We start from the raw sequence: 21,384 nt of genomic DNA, 5'->3' as shown, positions 1-21,384 counted from the left end.
ATGAAATTCTTCACTCTATTCTCCGGAATTGCCACTCAGTAATAAGCAAACTATATCAACCTCATCTCCCACCCTGCCTTAACTGAAACTTGACTCTTTTCCATGGACTCTTGTTTTCCATGCATATCTTTCAAGTGGTGGGGGATGATCTCTCTCTTCCCTCTCACCATTTCCAGGTCAGCCTGTACTAACTTTTAACAAAAACCTCTGTTCCTTTAAGGTTCAGTATATCTGCTATGTCACCTGTTACCCTACCTTATCCAATGAAGACTCCATACGTATGGCTCCTAGTCTTTCTGTCTATCCCATTTCCTATCATGATCCTTGGTGACAGTATTTTCCATGTGGACATCTAAAACCCTCGCTCTTCAATTCCCTGACACCCTCATTTCCACTGACATCTCCTCTGTCCCATCTTAGCCATACCAACGATTGTATTCTAGGCCTGTCATCAACCCACAACTGTACTACTTCCAAAACCAAAATCGCTAGTACAAACACCTCAATTTCTGACCAAAGATTCCTATATGTCAAGCATGCCCAACTAATTTTTTCTAAGCTCTTTCTTTATCATTAATGATACTTCGAGATCACAATTCCTCTACTTTCTTAATATTCATCAGCAGCACGCCCTCTCCATCCCTGCCCCAGTCTTTATTCTGGTTCTTTCTCCAGTGCAGATAACACAGTCCAAGATTTTAATCACATTCCTGCCAATTTCTTAAACTCATCTGCCCTTTTGCCATATAAGACTGGTAGAATGTCAAACTCAGATGACCCAAGGTAGCTAATGCTTAAGAAAAATTATATACAAGGGCAACTGGAGACCACTCTAAATCCATGATCACAATCTCAACAAGCCCTTAACATTGGACAGCAATTCTGTGATGTCTTTATGGTCAGTTTGTTGTCGCATGTCTAACAATGTCTACATTACACATTGATTGGCTCTCCACAAACTTCTCACCACCTTGTTATCCTTGACTCTTAGAGAATGACCTTAACAACTACTTCACAAGGAAAATACAATACATCAGAGGAAGCTCCCTTATCTTCCTGCCATACACCTAAAACCTATTTGCATCAGAACCCATCTTTCTAACTTTCTCTTCTGTTTTAACAGTAGTGCCCTAACTCCTATCTAAGGAAAATCTCTACTTCTTCTTTGGATCCCATGCCTCTTGAAAATTCTCAGGACTCTAATAGGTTATCTGTGGTCTCTTTCCTTTCCTATATGAACAATCAATCAATTTCAATCCTTTTTCACTCTCTCTCGGATAGTTTCCATAGAATATAAGCATATCACTTCCACCTTGAAAAGAAAAATAGTATGTCTACCTTTCTGAGTACTATTTCATATTTTCTAGATACTATCCATTTTCCTTTTGTATATAAATTAAGTTCTCAAAATTGATGTTTACACTTTAATCTACATTCATCAGCCAGCTTAATCTAATTTTTGCTCTCCACTCTGGGGGTGAAAAGGCCCTGAATAAGGTCACCAATATCCTCCACGTGGCTAAGTACAGTGTATTTTGCAGCCCTCACATTACTTGACCACTCAGTGCAGCAGTCAGTATAGATGATCTCTTTCTTCTCTTTGAAATGCTCTTTTCCTCGGCCTCTATGACATTTACTCCGGGGTATACTCCAGTGTTTGGAGGCTCCTCTGCTGGCTCATTCTCCTCTAATTAAATATCAGAATTCCTCAAGACTTGGTCTTAGGCTCTTTTACCACTCATATCCACTCCCATGGTTTTCCCACTCCAAAACAGACTGAGCTTCTGATACATTAGACTTACATATCCATCCAGATGCTTACTCTACATCTCTAAGTGTCCCAGGCACCTCATCTCAGCACGTCCAAATGGACCCTTCCCTCCAAAGTAATCCTTCTCTACTACTCTTTTTCCTCATAAATGACCCAACTAACCACTCAACAATATTAAGCCAGACATCTTTTAGAAGCCAGAAAACTTCCAGATCTCTCTTCCTCAACCCTTCATACCCCATTAACTACCAAGTCAATCAATTCTATTTCCTAAATATGCCCCAATGAATCCACATCTCTAACTGGTATTCCCATTCTCTCCTGCCCTGCCTGTGTGTAGTGATCTTTCTTAAAAGCACAACCCTGTTAGGAAAATTACTTGTTTTGTGTGCTCAAATTGTCATTTTATTTTTATATTATTAGTTGAGGGGAATATAGTTAATGACATGCCACTCCCTTCCTCAAACTTCCCTAATCATAACCCATTTCTTTTAAGATAAAATACCTAATCTGTAACATGATAAACAAGGCCCTCACAATCTGGTCCTTGCCTACAACATTAGACTCATGCTATAAACATGGCATCTACCACTCCCCATCATTCTCTACGTTTCTTAGTCATTCTGATTTTATCCACATCCTTCAATGTGCTATTGCTTTTCTGGTGTCAGAGACTTTTCCTAGAACATTCTTCTGCTGTCCTTTGCTTTGTATACATATCTCACCTTAAATGTCACTGTGTTAGCTAAGCGTCCTCCCAATTTTACTTTCTTTTAGCACTTAATCCCTCTTTATTATTTAATACAACGTAATTAAAATCAATTATTTAATTAGTTGTTAATCTGTTCAGCCAGAACATAAGCTCCATAAAAATAAATGGGCAGCTACTTTTTTTCTTCCAAAATATATTTCCATTCCCAATTAACGCAAAGAATGTTAATCAGCATGCAAGCCCCACCTCCTTCAATGAGGCCTTCTTGTATTGCATGAGCCAGAAGGTAAAATCTGTACTTCCCAGATCTCTTGTAGTCAGGGTATTGGATACAAAAATCCATTCTGCTTATTAAATGCACTCATGCAAGATCTAGGCAATGGAAGTGAAGAGGAAACCATTTTCTGCTGTTTTCTTTTGCTGGCAAGCAAAATCTTGCAGAAATGAGGCTTAAAAGTTATAATGGATGTACTGTATATTCAAAATTTGGTTTTCCAGCATGTTCGTGAACGATGAAAGGTATCTAGTAGCAGGTGTAGCTTCTGCATGCTGGATCACCACCATGGTATGGCTGCTGGTTCTTAAACTCAACAGTTCCAGTGGTAGTTGCCTGACTTCTACTCCTCCAATCTTACCAACATTCTAGGAATTACCTAACTTCTTTTCACAAAATTATTTTCTATTTAAAATATACGTACAATGGTTTGTTTCCTCTAATGAATCCTGATTGATACAACACAACTTTCTCAATCCACTTTAAACAGGTTGACAGCAGAGTTTATCTATCTTGATACCTATTGATCTACCATAGTGACTGGTAGGTAGCTCAGTAAATATTCACTGAGTGACTATACCACTAAGAACAGTTTGAGGTTCATGTGTATACAGTCAATTCACAATGACACAGACTAGCCTAATTCCCATAACCAATTTCCATATGTCATTCTAGCTGTGCGAATTATGTACTTTAACTGGGGAGAAAGAAGTACCGTGTCCCCTGTTCCATGTTATAACCCTTGAAAGATGGTCTTGGTTCCCATATGAGCTACCCTGGTATTAACTACAACCCAATTACACAGACACAAGTTAGCATTCTAGAGAGAGCACCCTAGTCAGTAGAAGAGAAATCTCCTCTAAAACTGTATTCTTCATACCCATTTGGCCATTTTAAAATAAATGCTGAAATAAAAAATTAAAAAAAAAAATCACTGTGAAATGTGATTTTGATCTTTAAATTTTATCAATACAAATCTCTGTACCATTAGGGATTAGAAATCTTTACTTACATCATCTATATGTTTTTAAAATGGTTTTCCTACTAAAGTATTTTCAAATGAGAGAGCAACAATATTCTAATATACCTACTTTTCCGAAACAGCAAGGTTCTTTAACAAGATGTATAAACTTGTTTTAAGAAATTTATTGTATGTTTCTAAAATACATCTTAAAGCATAGGAAGAAAAATAGCTGCAATCAAGGCTACTTAAATAAAGATAAAATTCCAATGCTACTTTCTGTGTTTCTTAAAAAGGGTCTCACTAAAGAAGCTCCTTGACATGGGTCATGGTAATAATTTTTTGAAAATCACACCTAAAGCACAAGCAACAAAATAAAAAATAAACAAGGGGGACTACATCAAACTAAAAAGCTTTCACCCAGCAAAAGAAATCGACAAAGTGAAAAGACAACCTATAGAATGGGAAAAAATATTTGCAAACCATATATCTGATAAGGAGTTAATAACCAAAGTATATAAAGAACTCATTAAACTCAATAGCAAATAACCAAATAATCTAATTAAAAATGGGCAAAGGGCCTAAAGAGACATTTTTCCAAAGAAGATGGCCATGGCCAACAGGCACATAAAAAGAAGCTCAACATCACTAGTCAGTCTTTGGGGAAATGCAAATTAAAAGCACGATGACATATCATCTCACACTTGTCAGAATGTCAGAATGGCTGTCATCAAAAAGAGAAGAGATAACAAATGCCAGTGAAGATGTGGAGAAAAGGGAACTCTTGTGAACTCACTGTTGGTGGGAATGTAAATTGGTACAGTCACTATGAAAAACAGTATGGAGGTTCATAAAAAATTAAAAATAGAACTACCATATGATCCAGCAATTCCACTTCTGGGAAGATATCCAAAGGAAACAGAAACAGTTGGAAAGATACCTAAACCCCCATGTTCATAGCAGCATTATTTACAATAGCCAAGACATGGAAATGACCTAAGTATCCAGCAATGAATGAATGAATAACAAATTTGTGATACAAACACACACACACACACACACACACATACACACACAGTGGATTATTATTCAGCCATCCATAAAAAAATGAGGAAATCCTACCATTTGCTACAATACGCATGGGCCTTCAAGGTTTGCCTGGGTTCAAAATCTTTATTCTAAAGAGCCTATTTCCCTTTGAAAATGAAAAAATCCAATTAAACACTCAAATCTATTTTTTATTAATTTTCTTTCATTTTACTTAAAAAAAATAATATACTTATAACATTCTTTCTATGTGGTTACAAACAGACAGTAGAATTAATATATTAGCCTCCTAAAGGAAAGGAGGTTGATATGCCTGAGGAAAGAATAAACTCTGAGACAACAGTTTACACTTATTTAAAGTAAAAAAACAAGAGAAAGGGGGCTCTTAGGTACCTGCTACTCTCTTCAGCTAACAGATATCATCTATTCCAGGAAAAGGAAATTCTAATTTTATTTGTTTATACTGACACTGGAAAGCTGCTAAACCAGAAATAATTAAAGCTATCAATATTAAGTATCAGGTTACTTACATCAAAGCCAAATTCCTATAATTTAGGCAAAGGCTAAAGCTAACCTATGAAAGCAGGCAATGGTTGGTAGATCTAGATAATAATAAAAAGTCATAAAATGATACTTTAAGGTAGCTTGAGGGTACATATTATTACTCGATTTTTCCTAGTGTTCTGATTTGTTTAACAGATATTCCTAATCACTACATTCATGAGGCTTGCTGCATGATAGACCGTATCTACCTATAAGGAAAACTTTTAATATCACTAATATATGTAAAAAATCAAACAACATCAGTGCCTATTAATCAGAGAAATACTGTACAGGGTGGGTGGGAATATCCATCCTAGTACTAGAATATTTAAAGCCTGTTAAAAGTTTTGTCCCTAAAGGAAAGAATTTATTTGACTGAGATGGAGAATGAAACAGAATCTGAAGATTCTAATTGGAATAATTCATTCAACTTAAAATTAAAATTATAATTAAAAACAACGGGAACTTCCCTGGTGGTCCAGTGGTAAAGAATCCGCCTTCCAATGCAGGGAACGCGGGTTCGATCCCTGATTGGGGAACTAAGATCCCACATGCCACAGGGCAACTAAGCCCACACGCCATAACTACTGAGCTCATGTGTCTCAACTAGAGCCCACGTGCCGCAAACTACAGAGCCCATGCGCTCTGGAACACGGGCGCCACAACTACAGAGCCCACCTGCCCTGGAACCTGTGCGCCACAACTAGAGAGAAGCCCGCATGCCACAACGAAAGATCCCGCATGCCTCAACAAAGATCCTGCGTGGTGCAACTAAGACCCAACGCAGCCAAAAATAAAATAAATCTTAAAACAAACAAACAAATAATGGCTTAATAATGAAAATGTCTGTATCCCTAATGATATATTTCTATGTATAAATGCAAGCTGCTACTATTCCCTAAGGTATGTTCTATCTTACAGAAAACAGTGGTTTCTTAAGAGAGTTTCTTTGTCGGAGAAGGCGAAAAGTAATATGCAAAGTAAAGTTCTAGAAGTAGATTTCCAGAATATCATATGCAATGTTTTATCACTCTTCAGCTAGTGTCCAAAATAATTTCATATATCATTTCATTTGTTTCTCATAGTAAACTACTAGAATAGGTGTTATTTACCCCATTATTACTCCATTTGATAGAAGAAAAAGTACCTTTAAGAAATGTTTAGGTGTTTAAGGCCACAGGGCTTCTAGAGGTGAAGTCACAGCCAGAGCTTTTTGCTAATGTGTCCTCTTACTTTGGGCCTCGTTTGTAATTCCTCAGACACTCCCTTCCCCGGGGAGAACTGCAAGCTCCATCTCTGTAGCTTAATCTACCCTTGGGGTATTTCACTTTCCTTTCCCTATTTTCCTGTTTCAGTGGACAATTTGGAAATATAGTTGCTTTTTCAGCTGGGAGTAAATTTGATATCAAAGATAGGAATGCTACGAGGGGTCGTGAAGTATAACCGTTACTTACTGGAAAGAAATGACTCATCTTCAGCTGTGGCTAAGGCACAGACACAGCCTCAGTATGTACACACACTGCCCTCCCCACCCTGCCCCATACACACAGAGAAAAAGAATCCTTAATGGAGTTTTATTTATTATTTATACAAATAAAGTTACAGTGTGTTGAATAAAACTGTGAAGAAACGTTTTTAAAAACCATACTTGCTGAGTCAGGAATTGAGATGGTTACTTTAAACACTTAGGGATAAAGGATCACTGTGGCACGGTAGGGATTTAGTTGTATTTCCATTAACAGGAGTCAGGAGGCTAAATTTCTATGTACCACCATAGCAAACTTACCTTCTAATTTTATTTTAATGTTCTGAGTACTTAATTTCCTATTTTTCAAAAACATCAGAAGAAATATCTCCTGCCATCATCATGTAATAGCATCCTTAGAATTGCTAGTAAGTTAATACCATTCAAGTTTAAAAGGCACTTCAAGAAATAGGAACAAACATTCAACTTTAAATTTAGAAGAATAATCTAAAATTCTGGAGCTTCAAGAAAACATCCAGAAAGATTACCTTATCTTTTGTTATAAATAATTTTCACTGTGGAGGGGCCAACTGTTTTGAATCTCTCTCTTTCGGAGAAATGAGGGATATAGCTGAGCTGAAGAAATGTTCTTCCATTTTATTAAAGGAAAAAAAAAAGACTCAAAGCTCTAAAGGCTTTAGAAAGTCACAGGTTGGATATGTTCTGTTTGCTTTTGAACAAACAGGATGCACTGTAGTGAAAAGGGTAGACTTTGGAGTCTGTCTGAATCAAATCATAGCTTCACTTATTACATGGGAGTCTCTGGGAAAATTATTCTCTTTTCTCAGTTTCCTTATCTGTAAAACGGGGATAAGAATCTTTAAAGGACAGAATAGTGGTAGAGATCAAATGAGAAAACTAAAGTGAGAACATCTCTTAATAATGTCTGCCTCCAAGAAACAAAGGCAGAAAAAAAAAGTAATTTTGGGGTACCTACTATCAGCCAAATGCTATATTAAAGAGTATAATGGTGAATAGGACAGCGTTCCTTGAAAACATGTACTTATTAATAATGTCTGTGGAATCCATTCTTGTTAAAAAAAAAAACAATAATAACAGGTGGGTCAGGATAAAAATCAAGTATAATGAAAATATCAAAAAAAAAAAAAGGTATAATAAAATGACTAGGGACTTTCAAGTCTCCACGTTTTTTTTCAGCATAGTGATCTGTCATTATACATTTGGTGACATGGTCTTAAGTAAATATCATTTGAAAATTCCTCTACATAAATTATTTCTATATGCTTTAGAGTATTTCATGCTATATTTGAATTACTTATACACAAATGCCATATCAAGAGATAATAATAGTACAAACCTACATCATAGGTTGTTGTGAACATTGAATGAGTTATAGAAAGCAATGAAAACAATGCCTGGCCCAAGTAAACTCTGATAAATATTGAATATTATTATTATAACAATGAAACAATAAACCTGCATGATTTAGAATAGCAATAACTCTCAGAACTGAGAGGTATAAAAAATAACCAGAAATCCACAAGGTGGCTCTCAAGGCTTGGCTTTTAAACACAATAGAGCTGCTTTGTATTTCCAAAGAAATGAAATAAGACCTTTCATAATTCACCATTATGAATGCCGACCTGACTTTTCAAAGACTCTCATAAATTCATAATTAATAAATAACTGGAAGAATACAAAGCTGCATAATAAGTGGTATGTAATAGAAAACTTTATAAAGCAAAAAAAAAGAAAAAAAATGAATAAATTTTGTAGTTACACTGAAAGAGAATCTGACATTCAAAACAACCTGCATCAGATTATCAGTCAGAATTTAAAATATCAATATAAAATGGTAAAATTTAGAGCACAATCCTAATAACTAAATACATTTTACTAAGATGGTAAATGTGAAGGTGCAGAGCACAATGCCTGGCAGCTGTTCAGCAAATATCAGTTAAATCTTAAGTTATGCATATAAAATACTTTGAAGATACTATCATTTTATGCCTATAGTTTTTTTTATTTAAAAATTTATTTTTATAGCTTTAAATCAGGGCAACATTTTCTGCAAAGGGACAGAGTATAAAGTACTTTATACTTCCCTTGGAGTACTTTATACTCCAAGTACTTTAGGCTTTGTGAGCCATATCATCCCTGCAGCAAGTACTCAATTCTTCCCTTGTGTGTAAAGAAGCAGCCATAGAAGACAAAGGAAGGGCTCTGACTGTTTTCTAATAAAACTAATTACAAAAACAGGTTGCCACCTTTGGTCCTCGGGCTGTAGATTGCCCACTCTTGATCTAAATCATTACTTGATACAATTAAATAAAACCTTTTATAAATCTTAGAATACTATCGATACTCAAATTACCTAGAGATGTGCCTCTCAAACTGTAATGTGCATAAATCATTTGGGGATCAAGTAGAAATGCAGATTATGATGTGGTAAGTCTCAGGTGAGGCCTGAGGTTCTGTGTTTCTAATGAGGACCCAGACTTTTTAGGTCCTTTGAGCATATAGTGAGTGGCAAGGCAGCTGTTCTGAACCTTTTTGGTCACAAACTTTCACTCTCAAAAAGAGCTTCTGTTTATGTAAATTACATCTGTCCATGTTAACCTTAGAAATTAAAAAAAAAATTATCTATTATATCTTTAAAAGAACAATAATCCATTAGATGTTAATGTATTTTATAAAATGTAACTGTATTTTATGCTTTAACTATGGGACTAAACACAATTATAATCATATAGAAAAAAGTGATAATTGGACACAACATGCATTCGGATCCTTTGAAAGTCAAGAAAAAATGTCAAAATTATCACATGATAAATCTGTAAAATTAACTTATTGGAAACTGGAAACCATGGATCTTTCATATATAAAATATCTGGTATATCTGGCACATTACGTGCTTTAGTTCTTGTATTGTGCTGTCATTTGTTCCCTACCTGTTTTTCTGCATGTCCATATTCAGGTCCTTGAGTAGGTAAAAAGTAGGAAATCTGGCCATTATTCTTGGCTCTTTCTATTAGAGACATGGCCGTTCTTACTGTGGCATTTCGAGCATGTACAAACACCATCACCTAAAATAAAGGAAAGCAGTTTATTTAATACTCAAATTCATTAAAAGATGGCTTAATACTAGTCTGGAAGTCACCCTATATAAATGACTATTAATTTTTCAAAATAAACCCCCAGTTTATGAATACTTCAACATTTGCTTAGTTTAGAACAAAGTATATATAGGATAAAGGCAAGTTAAGTAAAATTCAATAACATAGCTTTGTTTATTATTAGCCTATAATTGGCAGAAGTCAGAATGAAATTAATGGATTATATAAAATGTGGAACTTAATTTGTGCATTTCTCTTCTGAAGACATGATTCATTAGCACAATCATATCTTACGAGGACAGAGTATAATAGAGCCTTATTTCGCCACAGTCAATGAAATTGCCAGTATCATAAAGATGTTTAAAGAAACTGGAAACAATAAAGACCACTCTTCCTTGGACAAAATCATGTCTAAGAACAACCATTCAGAATAGAGTTTAGGGGACTGCTGGAGATGCAAAAGCTTCTAGAGAGGTACTTGGAATTTTCTGTTGTGGCAGACCTTCCTGTGGAATTATTCACAAAGCGACTGTGGAAATCTGAATTAGGGGGAAGGTGAGTGTCTGGATGCTTTGTCAAGAAGAAGTGGAAAAAAAGTCCTTCCAGGGACAGTAGTCAGGAAGAATGTGAAGGCAAATGAAGAGAATAAAATCAGGAAGTGACTAGCAGTCTGCATTTGCTGCCTCTCAGGGCCTGCCTTCTCTCCTCTGTGATGTTTCTTCTTTGGCTTCCACCTCCCTGTCCCCTCCCTCCATAGCTCAGCCCCAGCCTTCCCAAAGAGCCATAACTAATTCCTAATTCTTGCCTGTCTTCCCAGTGTCTCTCCATGTTCTTCTGTCAATTGTTTTCCCAGAAGCTGGAACTTTGGTGTTATTTGCAGGTTACACACTTAGAAGGACACACAACATTGTTTTTAGTCAGGGAATTAATAGGTTCATGAGAGTTGACCTGAGTAAGAGAAGATCATTTTGAGGACAAACAAAAGTGAAAAAGGGAAGGAGGCCTGGGCTTTGACCAGAAAGGAGACAGAATGACAAAGATCTAGAGCACATGCTGTATAATTAACCCATAGTAATCTTATAATTAGCCCACAGTAAACTTGCCAAAGGCAATGTTCCACATATAGGATCTGATAAAATTCATAGTAGAGTAAAACCTCAGATAACCATCATTCAAGAAACTGGAATACTTAACTAATATTCTTTTAGGGTGTATTCAAAGTAAAGGAGAGAAAATAATCTGGAGAAGACCAGAAGTTCCTCAATGAAAATCTCCCAAAGTGTTTAGAGAAAGTAAAACAAGCACTGCAAGTCATCTGGAGAAATTTAACATAAGTTAATCACAGCCTTCAAGGACATAAAGCTTGAGACTTCACACTTTATCAGAGCTCTAACTTATTTTCTGATACCAATGTGATTTGAAAAGAAATATGATCAAAAGAATATTTTCTAAAGAGTACGCTACTAAAATTTATTTCAGAAAGTTTCGTGGATACTTAGAAAATTTTTTGTTTTCCGTATTTTCAACCTCCCACCCCTGCCAAAAACCAAATCTGCTTTTCACAGGCTCTCTAGCTTTCTGGGGAATCATCTTTACCTCACAGGATGTCAAGAGACTGCCATTTAAGTTCACTGTGATGATATTTTCATAATTCCTGACATCAGCTATTTAATACTAAGTTAGATGGAAGATTCTATTAACCATAATGCCTTGCTGAAGCTTCACCAATTCAGAATCTGTCAAATTCTACCATCCTGTCTTTCTACAAGGTAGGGACATTTCAACTACGAGTTTCTTTTTAAAGGGGAAGGCAGATTATTTTCTTTTATATAAAAATAAATTTGATCACACACAAAACCTCATTTACCCCCAACATTAAATTGTAAGAAAAATCTCAATTAAAATGAATTTACTTATTATTTTATTAATTTATTTATTCATTCAAATGTTTCTGAGCATGCAGTCGCTACCAAGCCCTGAGAAAACTGCTGTGAAAAAGAGAGACAAGGTCCCTGCCCTCATGGAGATGGGAATCTTGTATGATGGATTAAATATGCACAAAATAACTTTTACTTAAAATATATTTATTGGACATGTGTGTGTGTAAAATACTGTTAGCAGGAGAGATATGAAATGGATAAGACATGGTCCCTTCTTCTATACAATTTAAGGAGGGAGATAAAACTAGACATAATTTAGGGAGCTGATCCAAAAGACGGATGGAGTGCGGATAACACAGGAATGCTAAACATGGAGACAGCTGGTCTCCTTCATTCATCCGTGCCACGACATTTACACATACCTCCTGCATGCCAAACAGTGGCCAAAGCACCGGGGATACCATGATGAACATGTTCCAAGGCACCAAATTGGAACTCTACTGTTACGGCAAGAGAGAATCACTAGGAATCAGCCCTAGCTGGCTGTAGAAGCAGGATGCAGTCTGCATGGAGGAGGCTACATACACTAGTCTAGAGTATTCATCCTTGGTAATTTTAGTGTGTTAGCTTGAAGAAGTACGTTTTCGTTCAAAGTTTCTTACACTGAGGCCCAGGGACCACTTCATCAGAATTACTGCTGGGGCTTGTTGAAATAGATTTCTGAGTCCTCCCCTAAAACCAACTGAGTAAAAATATCTAGCAGTGGGGTCTAAAAATTGAATTATTAACGACTGTTGAGATCTCCACTGTACTACTGTGTGAAATTAGGTAATGGTTACCACCAGCTTAGTTTTCTTCTTCTAAGTTAAAAGAAGTTCAAAAGGAAACATAAATAAAACATATGTAATACCACCACTACAAAGATTCCCTAATAACCCATCTTTATTTACCTATACATACGAAACATCAGGGATTATTAAGATATTTTATATAACCACTATAGCCCCAAGATCATTCTCCAGATGGGCTAGGGTTTTATAATACAACCAGATTTCTATTCTCCATAATTCAAATGCCACATTATGTAAATCCTGTTAAAATAACAGATATGGAGAACATAAGGGAAAATAAAATATGACCCTAAATCTTCATTAATTATTTAAGTCTGACTTGTCAACTTATTACTTTGCAAATTATTTTCTACTGCAGCCAAGAGAAATATTAGTTACAACTAAAGTAGCAATTTCTTTTTATTAAAGAATCCATCATGTCTTGTTCAGTAAAATAAACTCTTTTTCTTATCAAGAATTTTCTGTCTAGAGGCTCCAACAGAGGCCATTACAAGGTTTTGGGTCTCTATAAACATACTTGATTTTATGGTTTGTTAATTTGGTTAATTAATTTAAATAGACTCATATAAAAATTATAACAGAGAGGACAGCACTGTTTCATATGGCAGAAATAACCCCAAATTAATCTTAGAAACGCTGTTCGTAACCAAACAGCAGTTAAATGGGCGTGTGTCTAAAATAAGATTAGAACAGTAGATTCAACTCAATAATGTTGGTAAATTTTGACTGTTTTGTAAAACTGTTTATATTTTTACTCGAGGTTTGTTAGGTTAATGCAATTAAAAATATTTTATACACTTATTTTTGGTTTAAAAAGCCATTTAGTTAAAAAATGTATCATGGAATCAGTCCTGGACTGGGAAAGAAAGTATGAGAATCTGAGTTCTGGTCCTGTTATTTGACTTATCAAAGAAAGTGTCCTTCAAATGAGATGCTGATTAAAATTAATGAAAAGTAAAAGCTCAGATAATGATCATTCAGAAAACCAAAATGCCAAAGTAACTGATATTGTTTCAGTGTATTCAAAGGAGAGAAGGACACATTATTTTAAAAAGACCAAAAATTCTACTTTGAAATATTGTTAAATAGCAGTGTGATTTAGAACAAATTATTTAACCTCTTTGATCTTTATTTCCTCTAGTACATAGATAGTTACTAGAGTTATAGGATTACGATAAGGATTAAAGGGTATCGTGTAAGTGAAACACTGCGTTTAGTAAAACAACAGCTCTCAAATTTTAGGATGCATCAAAATCACCTGGCAGGCTTGTTACAAACTGCTGCTCCTTAAGTAGGTCTGAGGCAAGACAAGAATTTGCATTTCTAACAAGTTCAAAGGAGATGCTAAAACTCTTTGTACAGGAACTTGGAGACTTCCAGAGCTGGTAAGTATTAACACCATGATAAGGGTAATAAACATTAAGAAAATTAACTTGACCTAAAAGACTAAGTGGTTAGATCAGTGAATGAATATTATAAATTGACACCTATATAAACATTTATTCCTCGCTTATGCAAGTGTGTGTGTATATCTAACACCACAAAAAACAATTTAAAAGAACAGTTATCCTTTAACAACATTTGTAAGGGTGTTGTGCCAGATGAACTAGGGATAAAACAGTTAGTAGAAATATTTAAGCTTGGGATTATTTTAGAACTGGAGGGAGGAGGCCAAAGATTGTGGAATCTTGAATCAAATTCTCTTCCCTAGAAATTTCCACTAAGAAGGAAGAATAAGAATCGAAATACCTGGAAAAAATACAACATGGCAGATAGATGTCCCACAGGAAATGCGGCTGAGAAATAATGTTTTATAATTTATGGTATTGTCTATTGCAATGGTTAAAGAATGAGTCTTGAGGATGAGCAAGTTTATGTTATGGTGTTTATGTTTTCACTCTAACCAGCACAGCCATTTATTTGTTTTGTTCTCAATTCTTCCCAACTTTCTTAACCCAGGATCCTCAAGAGAATTAAGCCCCAATGACCTAAACAAATAGTGACTCTAAAGTGTGTCCCCAGACCAAGAGCATCCTCTGAAAACTTGTTACAACTACAAATTAATAGTGTCACCCCACATCTGAGCCAAAAACTCTGAGGCTGGGACCCAGCAATCTGGTTTAATAAGCCATTAATACGATGAATGTTAAAATTTGAGAGCCCAGTGAAATGGCATCCATTGTATGTAAAAAAACAAAACAAAAACAAAACCCCCCAAACCTGTCCTCTGTGCATTTAAAATGGTTCTTTAAGTACTGTCTTTGGGAGACTGGAGAAAATAGCCAAATCATTTTCCATGTTCTATAGTCTGAATGAGGAGTGCCGCTGCAGGTGTATTTCAGATTTATATACCACAAGGGCATGTAGGCAACAAAATAGTTTTTATTGCTGTGATTATATTACCCTCTCTGTGATATTAAGTAAATGCAATTTTAAAAGGCTTCATTCTGATTGCTGTGAATCAGTTCTCATTTTAGGCCTGCCAATACTGACCAGCTAAAGACACTTAGGTCATCTGAAGATCTTTTCACACCAGTACCCAGTTTCCTCATTTATTTTTTCATTTGCATAGTATTCCTTTACTTAGAAATACCACAATTTACTTAACCAGTCCTTGTTTAATGGACATTTATGTTGTTCCTAATCCTTTCTTACTTAAAGCAATGCTGTAATAAATAACTCTGTATACAAGTCATTTCACAATTTTGTGGATATTTTCATAGAAGTGAAATTGTTGGGTCAAAGTATATATGACCATTGAACTATGTCCCTATTCTGAATATTGTTTGTTTTATTATTGGGCATTTTTTTCTTATAAATTTGTAGGTGTTCTTACAATACAGAAGATAGTATGTTTTGTCTTTTTCTATATTGCAAATATTTTGTTCTAGTCTATGCTTTATCTTTTGACTTTATTTATGATATCTTATTCAGTATGGAAATAGTTAATTTTTCTTCAAATCTGCCAGGATTTTTCTCTATGACTTCTGGGAAATTCATAGGCAAGAAAGTGAAAATAGTCATAAACATACGAAAAGGTGCTAAACTTCAGTAGCACTCTGTGGCTCTGGAAATCCAATGGTGGGCACAAGCGGAGCTGGATTTTGCTCTTGTACACGCACACACACAGCTATCTATCTGCACGCACACACACACGTATCTATCTGCAAAGATATCTACAAAGATATCCATAATATAGTACCACGTAAAAAAATATCAAGTTGAAGAACAATTTCCATAGTATTATTCTGAGTATATTATAAAGGGGGTGTGTGTGTGTGTTTAAAAATAGGAGATATGGATGGAAACCCACCAAAGTAATTACCCCACAAATGAAAATGGGATGGGGAGTATAAAAAGATAATGTGTTCTCTGTATATCTTATATTGCTTATCTTACCTATTGAAACAAGCCTTAATAGTTTTATGAATATATAAATTATATTAAACAGGAGAAATGATCAGTGATGAGGTTGTAATAGTATATTTATAATATACTATTGTACTACCATATTTGATGTGACTATTTTATTGCTAAGGGATTTACGGTGTCAAAGGAAAAACTTAAAGAACACGTATTTAACAATGAACTTAGAAGGGTGGTAGCGGTACTTTCGATCGAAGAGACACATTTATCTTGTTTTAGTTCACCTGGAAATGCTTTAAGAAGAAAAAAGAGACATGGTCTAGCAGAAGAAAATAAATAGTACTTCCTGGTAAAGTATACAGAGGTCAAAGGCACAGAGAAGACAGCCAATCCATATGGATTTGGTGAATACTGGCTCTAGGCAGAAATGGACATGTAGACAGAGGAGCAGTAATAGCTGGAAAGGCAAAATACAACCTCATTATAAAACGTATACTTAGAGAAAATTCACTCAAGACTCAGAAAAAAATGGTACCACTAAAAGCAATGCTTGAAAAATTATTTTTATGTTAGACAAAGATTTTAAACTGAGCAGTTAAATAGAATGCCATCATCATGAAAAAACATGAATTTTTGTAAAGGAATATACATTACATGATGATAAAAAAAATTATGACTCAAGGAAGTGTAAAAGAAAAAGGTGGATAAAACATAGGAAAAACCTAAAGACGATTTTGGAATGTAAACTGATAGAACAATGGACAGGACAATTTTAAAAGGCTGGGGTTATTAAAAGAAAAAAGGTGGCCCTGTTTTTTATGAAGAGTGAAGATGAGCGAGAAGGCACTTAGGGAGGTCTCCCTGAGAAAGAGTTAGTGTGATTGAGACAGATCTTATAAAAAGAACTCTGATTTAAACATTTTAAAATATAGCTTTGTAGCCAATAAGCTACCTGAAACATTGGTACAAATTTATAAAAGTCATTTAAAAAAAGAAAAAAGAAAGAAAGAAAAGAAGAAACCCTTATACCTACATGGGGGGAGATGATGCTACTATTATGGTTAAATTAAAATAATAAAATTTTCCCTGACGATTCCAGGTACAAGTGATACTTCATTCTTTTGAGCATCCAAAGAATTCGCAGGCCCCTCTCTTAAGCATTTATCACTGACTATAATTTATTTTGAACTATTTTTGTGCTTGATTTAGCTCCTCTGTGAGTCCGTGATCATCCAACAATTACATGACAGGTATTGGGGATATAACAGTGGGCAAGGCCGGCACGTGTCCCTGTGCTTATGGAGCTTATATCTAGTTACTATGATGCATGATTGGAGTCTGGGAAATGGTGAACACAGAAGCTGCCATTCATTACATGAACAACTACTGGAAGAAGATGCAGATTTAAAAAAAAAAGAAGAAGAAGAAGAAATAAAAGCATAATCTAGAAGTTAATTGGGGTCCTCTCTCAAAATTAGTAAATTCCTTGATTTAAAGGTGATGACATTCCAGGTTTCTTCATTATTGGCCTTAGGGTGTCATCTCTCTAAATCCTTCCTGTGTTCAAAGCCTCCATGCATTTGTATATTTCTAGGCCTTTACCCATGTTTTACTTTACTTAGTTCTCCTGCCAACTTCCTCTGGGGAAATTCTACAAACCTTTAAGGCCCAGTTCTAATGACTCTTCTCCAATCTCTCCAGGGAAAGCTATCACTCCCACAGCACTTTGTTCATACTTGTGCCTTGTGTAATCTTGAGATGTATATAGGTCTCTCCACTGTTGTCACAATTACTAGGACTAATAATAAAAGATATGATTTACTAAGTGCTTACTATGTGCTAGGCCCAGTACTAGGTGCCAGGCATAGTTATTTACTTTACTATTAACAACACAATTAGGTAGGTAATTCTATTAGAATTTTACAGATGAGAAAACTGAAGCTCAGAGTTTTAATAACTTTCTACTCATTCAAGAGCAGAACTGGGAATTATCCTCAGATTTGATAGTCCAAAGCCTATTTTCTTTCCACCAAGTTATATTCCCTCTTTGGGTGTTGCCTGAGGGCACGTTTACACCTTACTAATTTTGAGGTCTCCTTGTCATCCCCCATACCACTCTCCCTGCTATCACCAAATCAGTGGGCACTCATAAATGCTGAAATTCCAATGTTAAAAATGGTCAACTTTCACAAAAAACATTTATTTTTAGCACATTTTTGAGCAGAGATATGAATTTAAAAGTTTATAAATAATAATAGGATGTAGGCTGAGTTAACACTTTCACTGATACCTTTTATTAGAATATGGGGTATAAAGCTAACTTCCAATTATTCAACTAGATAATTAATTTTCCTGGATAGTTTTATTTAAATTTACTAGCAAACATTCCACTGATAATTAATAACTAAAATAGTCACTATTAGTCTTTTGATACTGTTGTAAAGCTATGTGTATACAGTTGACCACTGAACAACATGAGTTTGAAATGGGCAGGTCCACTTATTTGCAGATTTTTTTCAATAGTAAATCCTACAGAACTACACGACCCACTGTTGGTTGAATCCCATGCAGAATCGCTGATCTGGAGGAACCACGTGTATGAAGGGACCACGTATACTAAGGGCTGATGATAAGGTATAGGTGTATTTTTGACTGTATGGAGGGTTGGCGTGCCCCCAACACCCACGTTGTTCAAGGGTCAACTGTACATTTTAATGCCATTGCAAAGTTAAAAATTTGGATTTTAAAAAGAAACAATTTATAAAATGAGCTAGTCTAAGAGCATCTTAAAAAAAAAAATTCTCGACTTTAAAGTCAAAGACAGTTCCTAAATCAAAGCTACTTACATTTACAATGAATCAAATTACTCAGATCCATTAACCAAAATAATGTCTTACTGATGGACATGAATAAAGAAAGCATTTTTATGTTTTATTATGGTAGAAAATTTAACACTACTATATTTGGATTACATCAATAAAACTACTATTACTAAAAATAGGGCTAAAATAATAAGTTTTAAACTTCTCTTAATAAAATTTAAATCACGAGTGTAATAACTAGCATTTATTATCAGATATTCCTGCCAATGAACTGCATTACTAAAGCATAATTTTTAGTTTAAAAAGACCTGGTGAAAGGTTTATCACATATACAAACTACATCAAATAGGGTTAATTTATCTTGTCTTAGCTGTCTCAGAAAACTGTATAATTCACTGACTAGTTTTCATGCATTAAATTATGCAAATAAACCAACGAAAGTAATCTGGAGGTAGAGAGAGAAGTGGTTCCACAGCTCCAAGCTGTGTAATTAGATCTACACTCAGCAGTTCAGAGCCACCTCTGGGCTCTCATGCTGAGAATATGCAGTTCTTCTCAAGAAACCTAAGCTTTTTAAGTGATAAACAGATTCAGGTTATCATTACTGAATTACATTTTAGGGCATTACCCTGAATGTGAAATATATTCTTCATCAATTTCTCTAAAGGAATCATTTTAATATTTATCAGCTTTTATATTTCAGTTGTATAGAGCTTTAACTGCTAAAGTTGGTTAAAAGAAATCCACAATACTTTACATCTTCTAAACCCTAAAAGATACTCGTTATTAAAATGTATAATAATTAAAAAAAAAGTTGGACGACTTAGTGTCCATATGTACCATTACAGCAAAAATATATAACATCAGAGCTAAGCCCACTGTAAAAAGTATTATCTTACAATCAATTTGCATATATCAGGACATAGTACAATACACTTGAAGCATAAGATAGTTATATTTCAGTATGGTCTCTAAAATATTAAGACCACAAAAAATAGAGAAAGAATGTAGAGCTTTTAAAACATAATTTTAAAATAGTAAGTATTTTGAATGCATTTTCCCTTTGCTATAAACTTTTTAACATAATTAAAAACATTTTCTTAAGCATTAAGGGGCTGTGGAAAACTATACTTTCTGGCTCAGCCCTAGTTTGTAGGGGTGGTACAGCATTTTCAGCTACAGGTCTGTCTTACCATATATGCAAATACATTACTTTGTACCTGATTTGAGCAACAGAGGAGTCACAGTTGCCTGTGACTACTGACACTACACATAAAAACTTCCAGGCTACTGCATTCAGCCAGTATGTACCATTCGTATTCCACCTGGTTTTCAAGGCCCAGAAGGGAAAAACTACTGGTTTGCTTAGTCCAATGTATACATGACAAAGTGGAAGACAAAATTCCACCTCTACTGAAAAGCTAAATTGATACTGAAGACGGAAAAGATCAGTCCACTGGTTATCACCACAAGTATCAGTCCACTTGGTATCACCACCACAAGAACAGAAACTATTCATCCTATGGAAATTATGAAAAGTTAATGCCACAGAACAGTGGTTTAAAAACTCATTTTGGCTGTGTAATTCTTTCTTTCACTAAACTCTTTTGTAGGAGCTCACTCTCTCTCTCTCTCTCTCTATATATATATATTAAAAAAAGATTAAGCTACCTGAGTGGTCCTGAGAGATCCAAATCTCGTATCTCACTTCTTCCTCCCAAACAGCACACCTCTCCCACCCTCATGCCAGCAATGCCCGTGGCCCCTCGGAGCACGCCAGAGCAGTCTGAAAATAACAGCTGTGAGAGGAACTCTACTAGGGGAAAGGAACAACTCAACATTGTATTTCCTTGAAAATTCTGAAAACCCCAAATCTCTTTCATTCTTCTGGATAATATTTTGGGGAAAGAAATAAGTGGAAATATTCATTTAAGAAATAAAATACTTTCACTGGTTTCTAAATACCATTCTCTTACCAGGTTTGCTTGCAGAAATGATTAATCAGAAATGATTAATTCCAATTCTGGGATGTGGGCATGTCAAAAGGATAAAGAAGGCAACTTGAAGGGGTTCCCGATTGCCAAATTTGGGCTAATATGGTCATCTTGTAATAATGTAATAATGGATTATAACCTTTTGAATACAATAAGAATTTGAGTTGACAGAGAAATAAATGAATAAATGGGAAGGGGGAAAGCTCTTCCTTACATACAATGGAATGAAAGGAAGGATGGGAGTTAGAAAATCACCAGTAAGTGCTAAAACGAGTGGGTGAAAGTTTATTGTGAAATCTGTACATTTACATTTTATGCATAATTATTTGATTAACCTTTGGTTCTCATCAGATTATAAGCAACACTAATGCAGAGTGTATCTTTCTGTTTTCTGTCTTTAGCACAATCTCTGGCACACACTGGCTATTCAATAAATACTTGCTGAATATTAACAGTATTGCCTTGGTTTAGTCTTAAACACCATCTATCTCCATCCTGTTCAATACCTAGAATTAAGGTTGATGACTCAGATATAGTTCATACACTACAAGAAAAGTGTAG

General features: G+C 35.1%; 1 protein-coding gene across 3 annotated transcripts in view; it reads right to left on the bottom strand.

Moving 5' to 3' along the window:
- The window catches only part of ASCC3 (activating signal cointegrator 1 complex subunit 3), a 335,131-nt gene that overhangs the window by 148,392 nt on the left and 165,355 nt on the right, over positions 1-21,384 (bottom strand). For all 3 annotated transcript variants that reach the window (XM_082475077.1, XM_082475079.1, XM_082475078.1), the window contains one exon: positions 9,746-9,880. In XM_082475077.1, coding sequence (XP_082331203.1) covers positions 9,746-9,880 — 135 coding nt within the window. The remainder of the gene's footprint in view (positions 1-9,745; positions 9,881-21,384) is intronic.

This window comes from Balaenoptera physalus, assembly GCF_965194825.1.
Source record: "Balaenoptera physalus genome assembly, chromosome: 9".
Lineage (NCBI taxonomy): Eukaryota > Metazoa > Chordata > Mammalia > Artiodactyla > Balaenopteridae > Balaenoptera > Balaenoptera physalus.
Note: the sequence above shows the minus strand (reverse complement) of the source record. Positions and strands in the feature narration are given on the sequence as shown.